The following is a 22,738-nucleotide window of genomic DNA, read 5'->3' as shown; positions in this document are numbered from 1 at the left end:
ATATAAACTTTATGGGAAAACGCTTTCCATCTGTGTGTTACACACACCCAAACATGAACATCATCACGTCTTTGGCATACATGCATGTGGGTGCGAAAGTATTGTTGGCTTCGGCTTCGGTTCTCTCGACTGATAAAGGGCAAAGGGAATACTCTCGTTCTTTCTTTTAGGAGATTAACTCCGTCTCCCACACACACACAAATGTAGCAGCCAAGTGTTGTTTCGCTACATTCCGTAGCCGAAGAGATGGACGGACGGAGAGAGTGCAAAAAAACACATTTTGTTGTAGCACTTTACTTTGATTTCTTCAAATAGAGAGAAAGAGAAACTCGGGCTGTGATTCGTTGGGTTTCGTATTGCTTGAGGTAGGAATTGAAGAAATGAATAATATTCGACTGAAGTATTCATGTGGGATTTGGGAAATCCACAGAGAGCAACAGAGTTGAATTTGCTCATAAAGTGACATCGTCCGTTGTGGTGAGGGTCCATCTACTCTCTCTCAGCTCGCAAAGAGACAAGCGCTAGAAAGAGACAGCAAACGTTTTGCGTTCTGCATGTTTGCTTGCATACTGACAGACGGATGGTCCTTGAAAGAGGGCAGATGTGGTGACGACGTCACCTTAGTAATAAATTCATCTTGGGTGAACCGAGCTAACAGTTAGAGAGAGAGTCAAGCACTCGGTGCCAAATTCTCTCTCAACCTGCACCTATTCTAAGAGCGCAATTATTTTTGCTTAATTAAATTCAATGGTGCAATGGATGGGTTTATCCCCCCTCCCCGGCTACCGGCCTAACCTAGCCCAACTTACATTCAATATATATTTATATTGACGTTCAAGTAAAAGCACAGAGATTATATTATATTATAATCAACGAGCGAATCTTAGATAATGTTCATAAATAAAGACCTAATATAATAAATAAACCGTCGTCCTGGAGTAAAAGTATAGCCATTCCCATTAAAATGTAATCTATTCTTTGATTAAGAAATCAATAATAACTTGTAAATTTTGAAAATGGTTAATGATATCGCAGTACACTTCCTCAAAGAACTCTGCATAGGGGAAGTACCCCATAAACTAACCATCAATCTGCCAAGATAAGGGATCCCCGGTCCGCTCTGTGTCTGGTGAGGTGATGTTCTCTCACTTTTGGCTAAAAATCGAGAATTGGCAATCGTAAATCGATTGATTAGATTATACGAGTCTGCGCGTAGAGAGCCCCACTAAATGGGAGAGATGATTTATGGTTCGATTGCAACTGCACTCTTACGATAAGCCTTCTGTAATTCCATATATAAGCACTGTGCTCAGACACCCGACTTCATAGTACTTTTTCGTACTTAAAATCGCCATGAAGTTCGCTCTGTTCGCTCTCCTCGCATTGGCCGTGGGTCTGGCCCAGGGCACGGACTACTGCTCGTGGGACATCTGCAATGGGGGATCGCATATCGCCTGCGGTCACAGCAACTGGTGGGACAGCGCCTGTCCCGGGGATGCGCAGCTGATCGACATCAACGATGACTACAAGTGGGTCTTTGTCCACTCGCACAACGACAAGAGGAACTACATTGCTGGTGGATACGATCCCAACCATAACGCCGCCTGCCGCATGGCCACCATGGAGTGGGACGACGAGCTGGCCTACCTGGCCTCCCTGAATGTCCGCCAGTGCGAGATGAGGCACGACGGCTGCCACAACACCGATGCCTTCAAGTACTCTGGCCAGAATCTCGCCTGGCTGGCCTACTCCGGCGATTTGCCCGACTTGGGCACCGTTTTCGACAACAGCGTCCAGATGTGGTTCGATGAGGTGCACAACTCCAACAGCGGCATCATCGAAGGTGGCTACCCCAGTGGCTACTCCGGACCGTAAGGCTTCAGTGCATACTCCTTTTGGATAGTCCTCCAACTAAGCCCTCTTTTTCTTCGCAGGGCCATTGGTCACTTCACGGTGATGATGTCGGAGAGGAATACCCGTGTGGGCTGTGCCGCCTCCAATTACCGTCGCGATGGTTGGAACCAGGTCCTGGTCGCCTGCAACTATGCCACCACCAACATGATCGGCAGACAGATCTACTCCACCTGCGGCTGGGGCGCACAGGGCTGCGGTTCCGGCACCAATGGAGAGTTCGGTAACCTCTGCTCCCCCTCCGAGTGGTACGATGTGAATAGCTGGTAAAAGGAAACAATCCCCAATGAAGCCTTTTCAATTAAAGAGCTATTCAGCAAAATTTGAGAATGACATAATATGTATCTTAGATTTTTGTCTTCATTGTTCAATGGAATTGTAGGGACGAATGGAAGAGTGATTCACAAATACTTAGGGCAGCAGGAAGTACTTAGGAAGTGTTTCTATATCTATCCAAGATTAATTTTCGATGAAATATTCAGACCATCTGCAGAACACTTTCATTACTACTAGTATCAGTCTACCTTTCAGATCATGTAGAAACCATTAGAAGGCATCCACGTGGCACTATTTTTTCATCAATCTACGATTTGTGTGGCTGTGAAGGTTATCTTATTCTTGAAAGAACGATTGTATTCGATTGTGGTAGTTTAAATTTGGTTTTTCAGATAGTGTCTGTAGATAGAGTACTTCCTTCTTCATTGAGTACTGAACTTTGTTGAGTATTCGAATGATTTGAATGGAGATTGTATGAGTACTTTAAACTTTTAATTATTCTTTAAGTCAATCAGTGATAGTTCTTGGGTTTTTGAGGAACACAAATCTTTTTACGAAGTATTTAGATCTATAATATCTTCTCTGTTTGCGGAATATTTCTACAGATTAGTTATTCTTTCAACTACAGCTCTTTCTAGAGCTATCTCTGTAACACTCTTTTATTCAGGCTGTAGAAATCGAGTCCCTGGCTGGGCTCAACAGTTGTCGCATTTGATTTTGGGCCCCAGGTTTCTGGATGGCTGGATGGAGCAACTGTTTTGCTTACAGAGATTTCCGTATCTATTGTGCTATTGCCACTGCCACAGCCACAGCTCCACATATTGCTTCCGGCGACTGCTGTCTATGGGTTCCTTCGATAAGCATTCTCTCGATTTTGGATAGAGATTCCATTGGGGGGGCTGGGGCTGTCATTGTTGTTACATGGCGAATTTGTCGTGAAATGTCTTGGTAATCAATTTATATGTTCCGTTCGTCGCTTCGTCGAGCTTCTCGTTTAGTTTTTTGGTGGTTTAAGCGCCGCAAAATGGGGCAGCAATCGACAGATGCTACAGCCAGGCCGCAAGCCGCAAGGCGCTGGGTTTTACCTGCGAGAATTCTCAACGGTAACACGCTCTCTGTCGTCTGTCTGTCTATCTGTCTGCCTTGTACTCATCTCTGGCATCCGCCATCTGCCTTGAGGCCATCAACTTTCTGTCTGTCTGTCTTTCTGTCTTTCTGTCCATTTCACTGTCAGTGGCTGGGCTGGTGCTGTCTGTCTGTCAGGCTGAGATCCCTGGGATCCCTGTCTCTTCCTGTGGGTCCTGTTGCTGCTCCTCTGCGTTGGCGTACGTGAAAATGAAGCATTTTCCATTTGATGATAACAAAACATGTTTGGCATATTGATGAATGCCTCCAGAGAATTGTTGTCCTTTCTCTCTATGTCTCTCTCCCTGTGCGTGTATGTGTGTGCCGCCGCCGGGTGCTACTCCCCAATTCCACTCCCAATCGCACTCCTGCCCCTTGCCCCGAACGTCACATTTCAGCACATCATGCGGCAAGGATTCGAATTAGGCGGCAGCCGGGACTACTCAGTGCTCGATTTTAATGATGTGACTGATGGACGAGAGACCACCGAAAAATGTTGTATGTACTTTGTGTCGCTGCTGCTTCACTGTTTCTTCTGTTGTGGTTTTTCCCTTTGGCTTTTCCTTACTTTTCCCATAATTCTCTTCCTTCCCCTGCCCCAGCTCCACTGCTCCACTGCCTGTTTATTTATGCGTGCTTCGGCGTTTGTTTGCTTTTGTGAATACGTGATTCGCCGACGCACCGGCGGAGGCGGGGTGAATGGGGAGCGGGAAGAGTGGACTGCCTGCCATTCGATTTGGTTATGGCAGGCATCCGTAATAAAAATATAAATAATAATAATAATAATTTCTCACTTCATTTGTTGCACAAATCGAAAATAAGCCATCAGTCTGGCGCAGGTTCGTTTCGTTTCGTTTCGGATGTATGCCCCATCGATGGAGATGGCAGAGGATGCCCATGCGGCGTATGCGTAATTTCCAGAGAGTTTCAGAGGCTCAAAAGGAGTCAGAGAGAGGGATCAGACCACTGTATTAAGGAATGATGAGTGCTATAATGAAACTGTGGCTTGAATGCACATGCCAGTACAAAAGAATTGACCGATAAAAACAAATGTAAGAACACTGAAAGGCATGGAATGAGCGATTTGTTTTCTAAGGTCTTCTTTTCTATAGGCATGTGCTTAGATCTATCAAAAAAGCCGTATTCTATCATTCCTATCCGTTTCCCATCACCTCAATCATTCTTTATTAGAGCAAAGCCCTTCTTTCAATTGATTCCCTACCATAAAAATACACATTTATAAATAATAAAATAAAAGTGATTTGCAAAATGCCAAGGGGAAAACGACAACGATTCTGCTGGGGAAAAAATCATTTAAATTCAATTACAGCAAATTATGGTGCAGCCAGCCGTGAATCGGAATCGGAATCCGAATCCGAGTCAGGCGCAATTTAAATTACCAACAAGGTGTGGATATGCTCGTACATATGTATCTACAATGTGCCATGTGTGTGGTGTGTGTGTGAGATATATATCTTGTATCTATTTAAGCGCTGCACACCAGGAAGCCATAAAAATTGTTGCTGCCAGGAAGCTAAACGGCGGGCGGCGCCATCTTTTCCACAAGATACAAATTCGTGGGTTCGGTGTTCGAAGAGTGTGGATGATGGTCTGATTGGATGGCAGGATGGTGGCTACTTTGGGGGTTGGTTGAGGCCGGGTCTCCTCTCGGTTGGAAAACCGTTTAAAGTTGGTCGGTGTGCTCGTATTAGCATTTCACTTGAGCAAAGTTTATCGAAAGGCAATCATAAACCAATTTATTAAAACGGACATGCAAAAAGTTTTCTGCCCCACAAGTTTTCCCTAATAGCAGGGGGGCTGTGCTGGGGTGAAAGGCAGTCAACAAATTGATATGAAATGACTTCGAAGGTACTCAAATTGAGGGAGGTTATGCAATGGAAATTCTAATATTTAATTATGTATTATTTTATTAATCAAATGGCAAGAAATGGATGGAAATTCGATTTAAATGTGAGGCAACGAAAGGAAATATACTTGGAAGAGATGGTTAATGGATTGAAGATAGTTATTGATTGGAAAGCTGGATTTCGGAGAGCGGAAAGACAACATTTAAGATGTTTATATATGAAACAGAGCAGATCGAGTTAGGGAAGTAGTACTTGTGTGTCCATTAAGCCACAAAAAGGAAGACAACCTTCTGTGGACTTTGTTTGCTTGAGCAATAGGAAATTATATACTTAATTTTTATTTTTCTAGAACTAAGAATTTTCCTCAGTTTTTGTTTTTTTTTGTTTACCACTTCTTCCTTAGATATTCGCCATTTAGTCAAAACTTTTTCTAAGCGGGCAAAAAGTATGCAACGAAAAGCACATATCATGCTCTAGCGAATGCCTTGAAAGAACGACAATTTTCCATTGCATACTTTTGGGCATATACAAAATAAAGTTTTCCTTGAGATTTGGAAACTTTTATTTAATTTAGTTAGTCTACAATTATATTCTCCAACTAATTTTCATAGTTCAAATTAATTTGAAGAGCATAAAATATTTAAGCTTTTTCTACATCTGTTTATGTCGTATGTGCTCGTATGTTGAGAGGTTCTTTCAGCTCAATGTCTGATAATTTCATTTCTATATTATACACTTTTTTGTTTTTGTTGGTGCCAAAACTTCCGGGTTCCTGTAAGGATTATGCTGCTTTTGAATGGAAACAAAAAAAAGGAAATCCTGTTACTGCAAAGGAACTTGAAATTGTTTTGTGCTCAGTTCTGCCTCACCACCCCTGTTTATGCCTTTCCGGATAAACATTTTCCAGAAATGTGTTCTTGAATGCTCGTGTCTGTGACAATTATAAGCATAACACACACATGGGGGCCGGGGTCGGGGTCGGAGTCGGGTCTCTTCTTCTCAGAGGGAAAATATTAAATTAGCTGCCAAGTTGTGAGCCAATTTCAATTTGTGCTTCGCTTGGCAAACAATTTTTAAGCCATGTCGGGACTGGGACTGGGACTGGTACTGGTACTGGCACTGGGGCTCAGAACTCACTCGCGACTTCCCTCTTTTTCTCGTGTCGTTGACATGTCGAGTGAATGTGTGTGGGTGGCTGCTTCTTTTTTTGCAAGAGTGTGTGTGAGTGCATGCCGTAGCATACTTTAGAGCGTTGCCATTCATTAATCAAGTTCAGGGCACTTTAAAGTGCTGCCCAGAAAGTGGGTGTGGTGGAAGTGGAAGGAACTACTACAGCCCACAAACGTATATGTATAAGAAGAAAGAACCATGTTACAGGGCCCATGCGACCCTGAGATGCCCACTAAATGGGTAATATTTTACAAAACTTTCCTTCAAATTGCACAAGGTGACAGGGAAAACATTTAATATGGTTATATAGATATACAACGAGAGACAGAAGTTTAAAAGAACATAGCTCCATAGCTTCTGCCTCTCACATCCATCTTGCATTCGACTACGGGGTATACAAAATAAATACATACATATAAAAGAAATGTTATAATGATGAAATAATAAAGCCGCACAGCACAAGCTAAACAAATCCTCAGGGGAGACACCCACACCCACTTGCCATCCACATCCTGGCCGCCATAAACGTTGATAGTCATAATAAAAAAATGCCAAAAGAATGAATGCCACAATCCCATCCCCTGTACAGCCTCCTGTCACTTCCCCATCTCCAGCCACAACCCCCTGCCACCAGTCTTGGCAAGCCCCCTGCCACCACTCTGGACAACATCTTGCGGAGGCCAAAGACAAACAAAGGGGAGCCACCATAACAACAGCAGCTTCTTATCGCCATCACCGACCCAGAGATGGGCCATAGTATGGGCTAAGGACTATGTGGTGTGGGTGGGGGATATGTACAACCCCTTGGGGAAGGCTCTCTGCCCTACCAGCCCCACCAGCTGTCCGGCCATTTGCGCTTTGTTAAATTGACCGCTCACATGCAACTCGGGGCCATATAGGACAATAAATATTTATATGTAAATGCCCGTGCCATATTGCTGGCTGGCTGACCTAAGCTGCACCGCCGCACCCAGGGGTACAGTTCACACCGGGATTAGTGGCCCGAAGGTAGCACCAAAGTAAGCCATTAACTGTTCCAGTAGATATCGTTTTACCCATGGAATGAAGCACGCATAGAGCAATGGAAAGATCGGGTTCTGTGCTAGTCAACTGGGAAATCGATTAGCAAATAGAAAAGTAACTCCTTACCAAAAATTCCTGGGGCATTTAGTTGTATCGATACGACTACCATTGAGTCCTTAAATCTCATGTGAGGCTCGGCTGGGCTCGGCTTCTGTCCTGACTCTGGCCCCCTTCTCTTCAAAGGCCCCCAGCCAAGTGGGGTTTCCATTCGATAGACAGAGAGTGGTTCTGTGACGGGGCTTCGATTGCAGAGACAGGACCAGGACAGAAGCCATCGGCCCGTCAGGGGGTCCCCGGAAATCTCTCTGTTGCATGCCACGCCAGGCGATGACTCTGACTCTCCGTCTCGCCTTTGAGCTGCAATTTCCTCTGACAACGCAACAATCCATCAATCGAACAGGAGGAAGCTGCAGAGGGCGTGGGAGGGTGGGCGAACTGCAGTGATTCTGCAGTACTTTTGCAGCTCCTTTATTATAATTTATCTGCCCATCGCTTGACGGCCATTTAATGCTTGATTACGAGGCTCGTGTCTACATCCCACGATTGCACGTACATATGTACAAACTCGTATGTATTCAAGTGGATGTATTCTCTTTATTCCCTGGCATATTGTTTCTCGTCCTCATCCTGTTCCTGCCACTATGTAGTTGCAAATTGTGTGCGGTTTTGCTTGCAGATTAATGAACTGCACAGCAGGCTTCTGGAATTGATGGAATTGCCCTCACGAAGAGAAAATCAGATAACCCAGTGGTCGTGTCTGAAAGCAATCATCATTTTATTTGTAGTTGTAACACTTTCTCTACAGTTTTTCCAATTTGCCTCCCGAAAACCGCATTACATCGAGTCGTTTTATTTCCTTATTGTCTACTCAACTAAAACCCATGTAAAGGCTACAAATTTGGGAAGCTTTGCTGAAAGTTTTACCAAACAAAAAAATCAGCTGTTTTTGGAGATGGGAGTTTTTCACCTTAAGAAATATCGATAGCATTCTATCATTTAATCGTAAAAGAAGTCAGGTTGGAGGTTTGCAGAGACTTAAGGCTGAATTTGTTGATTTGTACTGTACTATATATTGGGAGTATCTCTGGATTGAAATGGCACGGCCATGCATATAAATAAATTAGGATGTTTTGCATCGTAATTTGATAGTTGAATATATCGTATATAAGCGTGGTGGATGGGAATTGCAAAGCGACATCCATGGATGTCCATTATCCGTCAGGTACTTCATCTCGTTTTTTAATAAATACAACCCTGTATAGGTACATGTATTTGCCGGAATGATTGTGACAGCTCTAAGCTGAGATCCATCCTGAAAAAACAGCCGCAGGGCTGGCTGTCGTGCGGCGTTCAAGAGACAATGACAGAGTGTCAGAGCAGAGCCGACTCCGCTACCGCTGCCATATTAATGGGTATACTATAATATAACTATAACTATATAAATTGCATACACATAACTTATAATTTGTTTATCCAACGTATTCTGCCACAACAATCGTCTGTCATGGGCGCTGCCATTCTGATTGTGTCGTGAGCGTCCGAACAACCGCTCGGGCTGTGATTTTGCTTAACTTATTTGCTTGCTGTCTTCATTGTTGTTGCTAATTTTTTTTTTTTTTTTTGGTTTGACTTCATCTCTCTCCAGCAGTGGCATACCCTACCATATAATGATGGAGTTCATGGGGTATATTCGGTTTGAAGATGAATAACTTATATGGAGAAGTACAGACTTTTGTGATAGTCTGGCGGACTAAACTTGGGCTAAAGAAAAGTATTATCTATCATGTATTTATCTGTATTTGTATACCATTTTTTTGATGGTTTACACCTTTCTTTTTCACTGAAGTGATAAATAAAACTCAATGGTATCTTTTAGTCCAAACAACCATTCGTTTTTGCCTCTGTTTCTTGGCCAAGTCACCCACAGGTCCAGCGAGGGTGAAACGAGGCAAACTACCATCAAAACTCGGACAGAATTAGATACAACTTGTTATATCTTGTTATTTCCATTGTCATAGATGCCTCGGACCATGGACCATGGACCATGGACGACGGACCACGGACGTCATTGCTGCCGCTGCTGTTGGCCCTCTTCCGTTGCGCTGGACTAACTTTTGACACCTGCCCCGTGGCAGCCAGTTTGGCCAAAAGTTAACCCAAAAAAAGAGCAGAAAAAATAAACAAGATATAAAATATATACATAATGGAAATTGGCGATGTCGCGGGCTGCTGCGGAGCTGCTTTGCTCATTTGCTGGCACGTGATTGCTCGCCCATTACTCTAACGAAAGAGAGTTGTATGATGCTGGGATGGATGGATGCTATATCTTGGGGCTCTAATAGATAAAGCAATGAGTGAAAAAGTCCTCTTAGTACATGTATCTAATTAGTAACAATCAATATTTCACACTCAAAAAGTATCAACTGCTGTGTGAGGGCCAAATAATGAAAGCTTTTTAAATAAATACCTACATATATATTGAATTATATTATGAAACGTGTTTCAAGTCTGTGTAGTGCTTTCTATCAACATCCCATTCCCATTTGAATACTGGCTCCACAGGTTCGATTCTGATTGCGATGCGATGCTCTAATTGCTGCAAGAGTTCCAGAAAGCCAGTCGTCGCGACAATCGTTGGGATCAATGCCTCATAAGCAGACGAGTAAGCAACGAAAAGATTGCATTTCATTTAGAGATAGCGATAATCCAAAGAAAGTACAATTCTATTTAATATTATGCAAAGATGACACATACTTATTATGCCACTTTTGATAGAAAAAACTCTCTGACCTACTTTTATAGCTTGTTTATAAGATCATCAGAGGGTATGTAAATAGATGAAGGAAAGGATTAAGAACGCTGAAAGTAAGGGATCATAGTTGCTGTTCTGTTGATTTTTTGAATGTCGTAAGACAATACCAGGTATAATCTATTATAAAAGCAGCTTACACTTATAGTATTTACATATGCCAGAGTCAACAGAGAGTCCCAGTACAATATAAGCGTGACAAAGATCAATCTGTTTAAACAGAAGTCTGTTTTACTTCGCGGCAATACTCGACACATTCTATGGAAACCTATCCTCTCAGGTTTCAAACAGAAGTTTTATAGAACGAATGTGCAGAAAGAAAGCTGTCCATGAATCGGCTATGGGTTAGGGTATTCGAAAGATTATTTCACCAAGTATTAATCTTCTGTGTGGCTTCTTGTTTTGTGGGCAGTTGTGGCGTCTGTTGTCTCGTTTACCTTTCGCTTTGCTGTTTTGCTGTTTGTTTTGCGATCTAACGAGCGCGAAAAAAATAAAATAAAATTATGCAAAATCCCAACTGTCATGATTATTGGTTAATTAACCAAACAACACAATTAATCAACAGCCGTCGATTCGTCGATCGAGTGAAAGTATCGAAATGGCATTTATGTGTACTTAACGCTCAGTGGAATTGGGTGAAAATGATTTATAAATAAGACCATTATTGCTGCAGGGTTATCGACGAGGATGATGATGTCACCAAAAAAGATCCTATCCAGCGAATCTCCGCCGAAGATCTTCTTGGGTTGCAAACAGGTTTCCAATAGTTAAGTATGCCACAGATAATGTTTCAGGTAAGTCGAGTCGCTGCTCAGGGCTGCTCGAAAGAGAGACTTGGGATAGACCAGAGCCAGAGCCAAAGACAGAGCTCAAAGATCACCATATTCGATTGTTATGCCAAGTCGGTGTTTGATTTATCGATACTCAGGGAAGCGGTAATTGCAACAGACCCAAACCACTCCACCTGCTGCTTGCCGCTTAAATCCCTGACAGTTGTCGCTGCCGTTGCCGTTGCATTGTCTGGCGATCTAAGGTTTCCATTAATTATGCTGAAACAAAACTGCAATGATTGCGAAGAAGCAATTAGCATACAAAAAAAGAGCCACAAAGCAGTTGAGCAGCTTGTGGCAGGGTGCACTGGGGGAAAAGACATGACACCAAATGGTTAGTTTTTGGAATATAAGGAGCCACCTTATCCGCAGTCTCTGGGATCAGCGGTGGACATGAAATGTGCCACCATTTTAAGCACTCCTCCACTGAGAGAAAAAGGGCATAGGTAATTAAAGAATAAATTTATTTAAAAGTCTTTTTAATACTTCTCAATTTTAATCGAAATATAAAACACTTTAAAATAAATATACCTATTATAATACATTTTTAAAAAATTTGTATTCAATCGAATATGAAAATATTTAATTTAAATATGAAATTAGTTTCCACTCTCGATGAAATAGCTCTTATTTGACTCTTTGGAATTTCTAATCTTATTTTTACATTTATTTACTACATTAATGAAAAGTTGATGGCCTGATGGTTTCTCTCAGTGTGTAGTCAACAATTGGAAGCCTATCATCCGTTGCTCTGTCAGAAGCGCAGCCATAAGCCCAGTAGCTATTAAGAGTGGCAAGTGGCAGCTGCAGTACGAGGCACAGTACCCGTACCAGTACGCAGCGCAGTGTGCAGTGTGCAGCTTTCCATTCGGCAGAACAATGTGCAAATTTACTTATGTATTATCGTGCATTAAATTACCAAATAACTAAATATTATTACATTATTATAGATACTCGTAGATGGGATGGCAGGGGTATTACAGCTATGCTGCTCCGTTAATCGGTCTCTCGTTACACTCCAGCAATGACGCGGCACGGAACGGGGTGGGGGGGTGCGCCCAGAGATGAGATCCACCTCCCCCAGTCGGTTGCGGTCTCTGCGGCATTGCGGCTTTGTAAGTCAGGGCCTTTGGGTGGCGTTCACCCGCCAGCATCGACCTCATCGGCAGCATTATTAAGAGTGCCGTGCCACGATTGTAATTGTGCTTTCGAATTGAATCAAGAACGATTGTAGGAGCAGCCCATGAACCGATCTCTTCAATCACACAATCTACGACTAACTAATTTTCCGGTATTTGGCGACTGTTTTGCCAACTCAACATCCGTATTGCCGAATCATCGTACCCCATCAGCAAATTTGCTTATTCTTTTAAGTTTAGTTTAATTAAAAACACTTTTTCAATGTCGGCTGCTGGCACATACCCTGTTGCACCAGTGGGACAACAGCTGGGCCCGAAATATAGAAAAACTCCCTCTTCCAACGAATGCCCTCAAACCCTTGGGAGACCAAACGTAATAGTTATCGAATATCTACGCCTAATTCCAACGAAAGATTAAGGCTCTACCTTAGGGGTAATACACTTAGGAGGTAGAACATATACCTGCGATTTCGAGCAATTCCAGGATACCTCCCATCGATACCATCCATCGCTTTTGGGCATGATGTGGGATGGGCACACAATTCCCTTCAATTATTTAACATTTCGTTTGCACATTTTTCTCAATTATAATCGCTAATAATAATGGAGAGAACTTTAATTTCGCTGGCTAATTGAGGCTTTCGCGACACATCACACACTTGCACAGAACCGTAGATACAGATATAGATACAGATACAATTGTAACTTTTTTGCCCTTTGGCGGTGAAATTATAGTCGAAATATGGATTGCTCGTGTGGCGGCCGGACATGGAGTTACAATTCTGCCAATCTGCTAATGAGATTGAAGATACAAATCAAATAGATACATTTGTATCTTTATCTAAATTTGAGGCTGTGTGGCCTTGGGTACCATTTTCTCCCATTGATTCCAGCCTGTACGAGTATCTTTGGTTGTGTTTTGTTTTGTTTTTTTTTGCTGTTATTCCCAGCTGTTTCTACCGCTTATCGCTGGTGGAGCACCGATCGTGGCACACAGATACACGACAGCGACGACACCTCTGTGGAAACAGCGCTGACAGAGGCAGAAGCAGAGGCCGAGGCAGCAGCAGCAGCAGCAGTAGCACCAGCGACAGCTGTGGGCTGTGGGCTGTGTGGCACTCATCAAATCCAATGCGAGTGCGAGCATTTTTAGTCGCTGATTTCAGCTCAACGCCGCTGGTTTAGACACTTCCCAAAGCTCACCGCTCGAACCAGAGGCTGCAAATCCTCTGCCCCCACACAAGTACAACCCATAGCTAGTCGGTAGTCGGTACCCCCCACAGCAGCCATGTCGATCTAGAAGGAATATTGTATAGTGTCCAGGAAGCGTACAAGCAGAGTCCACATCAAGAAGGACTTGAGGATTGCAGGATATTCCCAGAAAAAGCGCAGCACAGGTAAAAACAAAGGAGGATCCTAAGGAACCTAAGCCATTCATCCATCAACCGTTCACCGTCAATTCCCCAAAAAAAGTGCAGTGTATCTGTAGTGGTGTGGTTTTCTACTAACTTTATTAACGACATGTAAATTAAATGAAATTCGCGCAAATCACTGCGGATGGATGGATGGTCGGTCGGTCGGTCGGTCGGTCCCACACTCTCGCTTTCTCTCTTTCTCTCTTTCGCTGTGCCGCCGCGAGTACTCGTTTATCGTTTATGTGTTGGATTTTGGATACTCGTGGGATACTCGCACAAATTCCAAGCCATTTGTCAAGCCGAATTAATTATAATTATTAGTTAAGTCAATTTAGTAATACAGTCTCCTCTTCTGATTGTCTTTTGGGTGTTGTTTTGGCTACGTTTTTTGTTTTGTTCCGCTGCTTCCACGGTCAGAATCAGTATCTGCCGGAACCTCCCCAAAGCGATCTGTTTCATATGTGTGTGTGTGTTTGTGTGTGTATCCAACTATTTTTAGCAGTTAATTTACCATTGAATTGTGCATAAATAAATCCCCAAAATCAGAGAGAGAGAAAAGTTACGCCAGGCTAATTGTATTTAATTATTCTCAATTTAGTCAGGGACTAAGGCAGAACTTTTTCTCTGCCACACACAGACGACAGACTCCGGCCATCACGGTTACACGTGTATCTTTGTATCTCTGTATCTGAACACACACTCATACATCTAACTAATTGTATCTGGCATAGACATGCAATTAATAACGTAAATGGGTAATTTGGAGCGCCATCGTTTGTTCGATTCGTTTTTGTGTGTGAAAAGTTTTGTCCCGGACCCGCAGCCGGAAATGAATCGGTTCAAAATTTTCTATAAAAACAAAAAAACCAAAAATCAACCGAAATTAGTTAATTAAATAATATTGCAAATTGCCACTAGAGTGGTTACTAGTCGTACTCTTAGCAATTCCGTGGGAGAGTGCCGGGAGAGAGCTTTCCAATTGTTTTTCGTTTTTGTTTTGGCATGCCTTCCAGTGCTGCTGCCAAATCCGATAAAAATTTGATTATACAAATGCTTCCTGGAGTTGTGTGTGTACCTATATGCATACTATATACACCCGTACTATCCATAAAACCATATCCATATATAGCAGTAAAGTTAGTTAATATGCCACACACACACACGACACCACAGAGACACAAGAGGCCGCCGACCACCGACCACCGGCCACCGATCACCGAACACCGAATCGGGTGAGGCGCTTGACGTGACCGTTTGTTGGGGGCTTGCGGGGGACTTGGGAGGGGGGCTTGAACGACCTCAATAGCTCTTCTTCCCCATACTTGCCCGAGCTATGCATTGTTCAGCGGTACGTTTTTGAGTGTGGGTTCAACGCACGTCTGCCGCATGTTCGTGTGGCATTGACGGCCGTCGTTCTGCATTGAGCTGCAAGTGCAAGCAGAATCGCGAGACAAGCTCAAGATCTGCGCGATCTACGCGGTCTACGCAATCTACGCGATCTAAGCGATCTACACGATCTCAATGTCAAGAGCCCCACACTCTTATGATTCAGTGTTGAAAACGGGTCTGTTCTGCCACAAGTTGCACTTCAGATTGTTGGCAAACCAAATGGAGGCCTACCACCGATACCTGCCCTGAAATGGAGTCCAAGGTTCAAATAGTTTGGATATTCAATAAATGCAACAGCTTGATTGGGTTTCTTTATAGAGGCTAGGTTAGGTTAGGCTTTCTTCGACGTCAGACCTCATGTCAGCAGCTATCCCATTCATCTATCTTTCTAGGACATATTGTGGACATTTCTGAAATGTCAGCTATGTGGGGCAAGCCCAAGAGCCGTAACCCTCTTCTGCTGAGAGCTGGCCTGGAGCACCGCCTCCTCCTCTTACTCGTCTCTACAGCTACCGCAAACAACCTGTTTGCCAATGTCCTGTGAGGGAGCGTATGGATGAAATTGCTGGGCCATCTTGTGAGGGCTAATTGAAGGCAATTCAGAGCTTCCCTGATTGCAATAACTTCCGCTTGGAGGACACTGCAATAATCTGGGAGCCTGAAGGGTGCCTTGTGTTTTGCTGCTCGGAGTAGATCCCTCCTGCCACCTTGTTGACCAGCTTCGATCCATCTGTGAAGACGTTTATAGCCCCATCTGGGCCTGGAGTTCCCTCGAGCCATATGTTTCTGTGGAGAATGGTGGTATTGAAAGGGGTATCTGTGTACTCCCTTGGAATGCAGTAGTCCGTTTTCGTGGTGACGTTATTGCTATTATTTGATATGGATGAGTGACCATTGCCATTTCTGCCGGCTCCTTTCCTGCAAGTTCAAGGCTATGGAAGCATAAAATCACATTTAGCGCAAAGAGCTCCAGCTTTGTTCCACTGCAACTCCGTAGAGTAGTAATGGTCCAACTATTGCTAGATAAATCCATTGGACTATACTTGGATTCATGCCCCATTTTAATCCAATAGCCTTTGGGCATGTGTAGAGGGCTGTCATAGCCTTCTTTACCTTGGAATTATTTGCGAATAGTAGGAATTCCAAATTCCGTGGAATCTGTCTATTCTGACAGACGCACGAGCTTTGCGGTCTCTAAGTCGCATAGTGATTGGGGGTATTTCCCCGAAAAGATATGCAAGGCCGCATAGTTCCGCATAATAGGAGACAGGACACCATCTTGCGGGGTGCCTCTGTTGACAGACCTTGTCTGGGCGGACGATACCATCGATGTTGAGATGAACAGGTATGTTCTTTGAGATGAAGTGAAGTGCCGTTTCCGTGGGTATTCTTTTCCGGTAGGCATGTTGTGCGCCTAAGAGCAGTACGAATAGCAAAAACAATTCCTTAAGGTACGATTAGGAGAACATATGTTCAAAGTAAACTCTTACGATGCAGCCATATTGATTGTCCTTTGCTTTCCATTGAACAATGTGCTACATTTCGCCTAGTTCAAAAATATTGACTAACTGACTCGGAAGTGCACCTGGCATAACCCATTGAAAATTAAAAGAGCAACAACAATCTATCTGCTCGAATCCCGCCTGAGAGATGACACTTTTATTTTGCAATTTGGGCAGTGCCTTTTTATTATTGTCTCGATTCTAAAAAGCATATCGTTTGGTTTGGTAATCCGGTATCTTAAATGTTTTCGCCACAGCAATTAAAGGCAATTGAAGCCAAAAGCAAAAGCAAACGAGATTTTTGCCAGCTATGACCTGAACAATGCCCTGAGATAATGAACCATATACATATGTATATACGTACGAGGGTATGTTTGAGTGGAGTACAGTGACGACACACTCTAGAGACCGTTTGGAAGTGGTTATTGTAGCCGGCTCTGTCCGTTCTTTGGGGGGGGCTCCACTGTACAATAGATCAAATTACCAAATACAAAGTCTGCGTCATCGCTAGACGGAAGTTGAAGATTAAAACGGTCAGTGATGCACTTTATGGGTCGCTAGACCTCACTCTATAGAGAGGCACTGAGAGGTGTGTATGGGTGTATGTGTGTGGGCATATGTCAAGGTCAATTAGCTTTTGCCTAATTTTTGAGTAATTTCAAGAGCCCGAATGCTGATTAAATTAAAGCCATTGTCAATGAGATTTACATTTTGTTGCACAGACAGAGCGTCGATGTGGGAAGGGCCATACCAATTTTGTAAATAAAGGCAGGAGAAGAAGTCCCCTAAGATACCTATCTTTGTGCCAAAGATACGCACAATAAAGTTTGCAAATTAATATTATAGTGCATAAGCTTAAGGGTATATTATAATGTTCCAGATTCATTGGAAAGGTGAAGGGCTCTGGCAGGAAATCTTCTCTATGGGAATCGAACTGAGGAATGTTTCAAGGAAAAGATTGAAAGAAAGAACGGTTCTGGGTTCCAATTCCTAGGCCAATGAGCACTTGTAAGGCCAACAATGTTTGCTTAATACGTGCTGATTATTGATTATCCAAAGCAAAAGAATTTCCCGGTCTGCAAAGTCCCTTCCAACGTGTTGTGAAAATACATACCTGTAGAAATATCTCTTATGACAATTACCCTTCCAAAATCATCTTTAAAGCTCAACAAAAAAAATGAGCCATAAGGTTAATGCGCTGTTGCACGTGTGATTGACGGATTTGTAATGGGTTTTCGAGGGTCTGTGGGGGAAAGGGGAGGTGGGGAGGAGGTAGCCAAAGCTGCCTGCCACAACAATTGTGTAAACACTTTCGTCGTAAAGCAACAAATGCACTTGACAAAACAATTAAATGCGATAGCGAAACAAAAACAAAGCAAACAGAATGTTGTCTGGGAATGGGAATGGAAATGGGAAAAATGGTAAAGCTGCGCTCGCGTTGTGTGGTATTTCCAAATTCCCCAAAGATCCCCCACCCTCCACCCTCCACCCACCGAAAGAGCTAAGAGAGATTGAGAGTTATCTCTGAGAGAAGTTTCACTAATTACATTTCAAACCGAAATTCGATTTTCGACGGGGGGTCCGGGGACCCGGGGGGGGGGTCCTGTCCCGGCTTCCCGATCGGTAGTTTTCCACTACAAATCGTACTATTTGATATTGATATTCTATTTTGATATTGGTCTTCGTAACAAGCATCATTAGCGAATGTCAAAGCGGATGCTGGGAGCAGAACGGAGTGGGAATGCCACAAATGATAACGAGTGAGAGAGAGAGAGAGGCAGCCCCAAAAAGCATGCGATAACGATGATAAAAACGACACCCATGCGCACAGAAATACCGTGTACGAGGTATATCCGAGGTTGAGGTGGTATTTTGATTGCTCTCCGAATCGAGGGGAGGGCGAACGATAAGGGAAGGCGGCAACAAAGTACACCAAAACAGAAACCAAATAAAGGTGAATGAAAACGAAATGATGATATACTCGCAGTCATACTATTTGCCTCATCACGACAAAACGATCCAATTAAAGTCGCACAAAAGCTGTAGAGAATTTTGTTGAGTGTCGTAGCCACGAATACCCTGCAAAAGCTGTGGGGTCAAAGGTGGCAATAGAAGGCACAACACTTTCTTTTCTTCTTACAAATATTTAATGTTCTTGAAGACATTTCTCTCCAAAAACATAAAGAAACGTACAGCGTATGCATGAGGTCTGGATTATACTTTGGAGGGTAGCAAATTTCGTGTTATTTTCATATGAATAGCCCTAAAGTTCAGGGACCAGTGAAAGGCTATTGTTTTCCATTTAAAGATAATACTTAAATCCTCTCTCCCGTCTTCACATACCCCTTAGAGATCATCAGCCAGCAGAATGTCGCCCAAGGACGGTAGCCTGGATGATGCCACATATGCCAAATACACTGTCAATCATTCGCCCCCATCCTCGCCAGCGGCTGCAGCACGACCACCACCGGAACCGGCTGCTTCCGCTGCGGGCCAGGAAAAGATGACACCAAAAGCAACAACAACAACAACAGCAACAGATACAACAACAACAACAACAACGCCCGTTAAGCGAACATGGCGCGAAAAGTTTCGCCTGATATCCAACAATATCACGGTGGAGCCCATTCTCGCGTCGTACATTATGCCCAGCGTGCTGTCCAATTTGGCCACACAGAATCTCAATCTGGAGAAGGCCTGTCGCGTGAACATGGCATACGGGGATGTGGTGTGCGATGCCCTAACCCGCCGCCAGACAGCCAATTATACCATGTAAGCACAGGGATCCGGACAAGTCCGGAGGAGTATATCCAGGCGAAGGCCTTCAATTCAATACCTTCTTTTCGATCCTCTTTCCAGGGAAGAGGAAACGGTTCAGCAGATGGTGGCTCGCATGGCCGCCTGGAAGACAGTGATCCAATCGATGTTCCCCTGCCTGTTGATCCTCTTTTGGGGCTCGTGGAGCGATCGCCATCGCCGTCGCAAGCCCTGCATGCTCATCCCAGTGGTGGGGGAATTTCTGGGCGTTGTGGGTCTCATGCTGTGCGTTTACTTTGAGAATACACCCATGGAGGTGGCGGCCCTGACCGAGGCCATCTTTCCCTCCCTCAGTGGGGGCTGGTTCACCATGCTGATGGGCGTTTTCAGCTACATTGCGGACATCACCACCGAAGAGGAGCGCACTCTAAGGATTGGCATACTCAACGTATGCTTCTCTGTGGGTGTGCCCATTGGTATGGCCTTCAGTGGGGTCCTACTCAAGTGAGTGTAATCATTTCGCCAAGTCAATTCACTTTTAATTTGGCACTTTTTAATTTCGCAGGCAAATCGGGTTCTACGGCGTCTTCTCCATATCGGCGTTCTTCTATGTGGTGGCCTTTGTGTATGGTTTCTGGTTCCTGGAGGAGCCGGTGGCCAGGCCCGAGAAGAGTCCCACGCAGAAGAGTCTGCTGGCCGATTTCTTCGACAAGGAGCATGTGGTCCAGACATTCCGTGTGGCCTTCAAGAAGGGCGAGAATCAACGCCGCAAGCGCGTCATTCTCCTGATGATCGTCGTGATGGTGATCATTGGTCCGCTGCACGGCGAAATGGCTGTGACGTATCTGTTCACGAGGTTCCGCTTCAACTGGTCGGAGGTGGAGTTCAGTTTCTTCTCCACCTATGCCATGTTCACGGGCCTCATCGGCGTGATCTTCTGCGTGGGCATCCTGTCGCACAAGCTGGGCATCGACGATGCCCTGGTGGGCGTCCTCTCGAGCACCTCGAAGATCCTGTCCGGGTTTGTCTATGCCTTTGCCACGGTGCCGTGGCACATGTATCTGGGCGGCCTGGTGGAGATCTTCAACGGCACGGCCTTCATTGCCATGCGCTCGATAGCCACGAAGCTCGTGTCCAAGGACGAGCTGGGGAAAGTGAACTCTCTGTTCGGTGTGGCGGAGGCCCTTATGCCCATGGTCTTTGCCCCCATGTACACGACGCTGTATGCGGCCACACTGAGGGTGCTGCCGGGCGCCTTCTTTCTGCTCGGCGGTGGCCTAACCATGTTCTCTGTTGTCATCTTCCTGTAAGTGCGGCCATTTCCCAAAAAATTTCCTAAGATTTTTCATAATCAATGCCTTCCTTTGTCTCCTGTCCCCTGTTCAGTTGGATGTACCGCTTCCAGGTGAAGCAACGTCGCCGTCTGGCGCGTACCGATGCGGAACGCGCCTCCATCAAGGATCCCAATGGCAACATCAACGCCATCGAGGCTCTGGCCTTGGCCAGTGAGGCCAAGGGTCAAATGAATGGCATCATTTCCAATGTGATACACGAGTCCCTCGAATCACATGCGGATGCGGAAACTCCACCACCACCGCCGCCTGTGCTGGGCATTGAGAATCCGGCCTATGTCCCAGAGGAGGGCAAGACCAAGGAGGCCTAGAGAGAGGGATGGATGGGTATTTGTCTGTAACATATGCGTATTATCCTTTTTTCCTATTGTACATATACATATTCTGCTGGAAAGGAGTAGACGAAAGGAGACGTTACAAGAGGGTTCCTAACTGAGGAAAGATTTTCTTTTGGGTTCTATGTTCGATCTTTCCATTGAGACCCAAATCCGAAGGTGAATCGTATACAAAAATGAAGATCTTTTTGATCGAAATGGCATTTCGTACTCCACTCGAAAGCATGCCTCGTAAGCTCCTGAATCCACCAGCTCTATCCGTACTTTCTTATTTTTTTAAATTAGCCCTAAGTATTCGCATATTATTGTTTCCATTGTAATTATAATTTTCCACTTTGCTATTATCGATACATATATTATTATTATTATTTTTTTGGATAGCTCTAAGGACCGTGTAGAAGTATTGAATAAATTTAACAACGTCCCGCAAAATAGCCACCACTAAAGGACCGCCCCGCAACCGGAACCCCGAAGGGGGGGCAAGGAAGGATGTGGGTTGAATGGATGCATGGATAGGGGTATATCCAGAGGGCGTGACCCGGACATGATGCCGTGAATTTCGACTATTATTGAACACCGTAATCAGTGTAGCCTGGCAAACAATTACACACACAAATGAACCCGCTCTGGACTGGACTCTGGAGTGGAGTGGAGTTGAGTTGAGTGTGTAGATGTGCGGTCAATGGAGTCCTGGCTCCAGGCCTATCGCTCTCCTCCTGCACGGACACACACACACGCAGAGGATAACCATGTCGCCATGGACAATGGACAATGGAAAATGGAGAATGGAGAATGGAGTACCCCCTCGACAAGGGGGCACTGAACAATTGGTTTGCTCATGTCGCTGATAATTGTCGTTTGCGTTGCACAAAACGGATACCGTTCTGTTGTCGTTATTGTTGTTCTTTTTGGTGGCTGCCGCCAGTGAATGCCGACCGAGAAGGAGAGAGAGAGAGAGCGAGAGTGTATCCACTCTCTGATAAGGTCGGTGGTATCATTTGTGGTCCCCGCTAATGCAAGGAACATCCGTGACTAGAATTGGGGGTCCATCTATGGGCAAAGCCTACACTACGTAGATGAGGATGTAGAGGGGATTCTACTGGATTATATCTTCGAACCACAAACAGTCAAGAGTTTTCCCTAGCCAAATGGATAGAGCATCCATCTGCTCGTTGCATTATCGTTGCATTAGTCCGCGGCCCTTCGTTTGCCATTTTCTTGTTGCATTTTCGCCTCTTTCGGTGACCGCATATGGCACGTATTGCACTTGACAGCCAAGTGCTGGGCGGTGGGCGTGGCAACGTGCAACGTTTAACTGCGACTGGCATCAGCATTTAGCATCATCATCATCATCAACGTGGCGGCGGCTCCATTCGTGCCACGCTTGCCTTTAATTACTTTTTTCGATATCGACTGCACGCCCACCTGGGGGACACGCCCTGCCCCAGGCCCTACCCAACCGAGGAGCAAAAAAAAGTTATATTGCAACGGCTCCCACTCGATCGCCAAAAGCAATTCCTTTGACAGCCCTCGCAGACAGACAGACGTCCCCCGTGCCCATTCCACTGCTCCATCAACCGAACCAGACCCCAGCAACCTGCTTGCAACATGAGGCAAGAGAAACTCACCATTCTGCTGGCTGGCAACATGCTGCGATACGAATAAAACCGGTTTTACTTGAGAATGGCTTAATAATATAATAAATAAAATACCATGGCATTGCCATTGGGATGCTATCAGATAGCGATGGGAATTAAAGTACAAATAATTTTGAGGA

At 44.6% G+C, this 22,738-nt stretch overlaps 2 protein-coding genes across 2 annotated transcripts; both read left to right on the top strand.

Moving 5' to 3' along the window:
* The first annotated feature begins 1,324 nt into the window (after positions 1–1,324).
* Ag5r2 (Antigen 5-related 2) lies at positions 1,325–2,251 on the top strand. Its single transcript, XM_001354775.4, has 2 exons — positions 1,325–1,871; positions 1,935–2,251. The coding sequence occupies exons 1-2, from the start codon at positions 1,354–1,356 to the stop codon at positions 2,179–2,181; spliced, it is 765 nt and encodes a 254-aa protein (XP_001354811.1). The 5' UTR covers positions 1,325–1,353; the 3' UTR covers positions 2,182–2,251.
* An 11,103-nt stretch (positions 2,252–13,354) lies between these two features.
* On the top strand, positions 13,355–21,311 carry LOC4815019 (solute carrier family 46 member 3). The gene is made up of 5 exons (XM_001354776.4): positions 13,355–13,608; positions 18,868–19,289; positions 19,377–19,778; positions 19,840–20,580; positions 20,661–21,311. The coding sequence occupies exons 2-5, from the start codon at positions 18,886–18,888 to the stop codon at positions 20,935–20,937; spliced, it is 1,824 nt and encodes a 607-aa protein (XP_001354812.3). The 5' UTR covers positions 13,355–13,608; positions 18,868–18,885; the 3' UTR covers positions 20,938–21,311.
* Positions 21,312–22,738: the final 1,427 nt, after the last annotated feature.

The sequence above is a fragment of the Drosophila pseudoobscura genome, chromosome X (assembly GCF_009870125.1).
Source record: "Drosophila pseudoobscura strain MV-25-SWS-2005 chromosome X, UCI_Dpse_MV25, whole genome shotgun sequence".
Classification (NCBI taxonomy): Eukaryota; Metazoa; Arthropoda; class Insecta; order Diptera; family Drosophilidae; genus Drosophila; species Drosophila pseudoobscura.
Note: the sequence above shows the minus strand (reverse complement) of the source record. Positions and strands in the feature narration are given on the sequence as shown.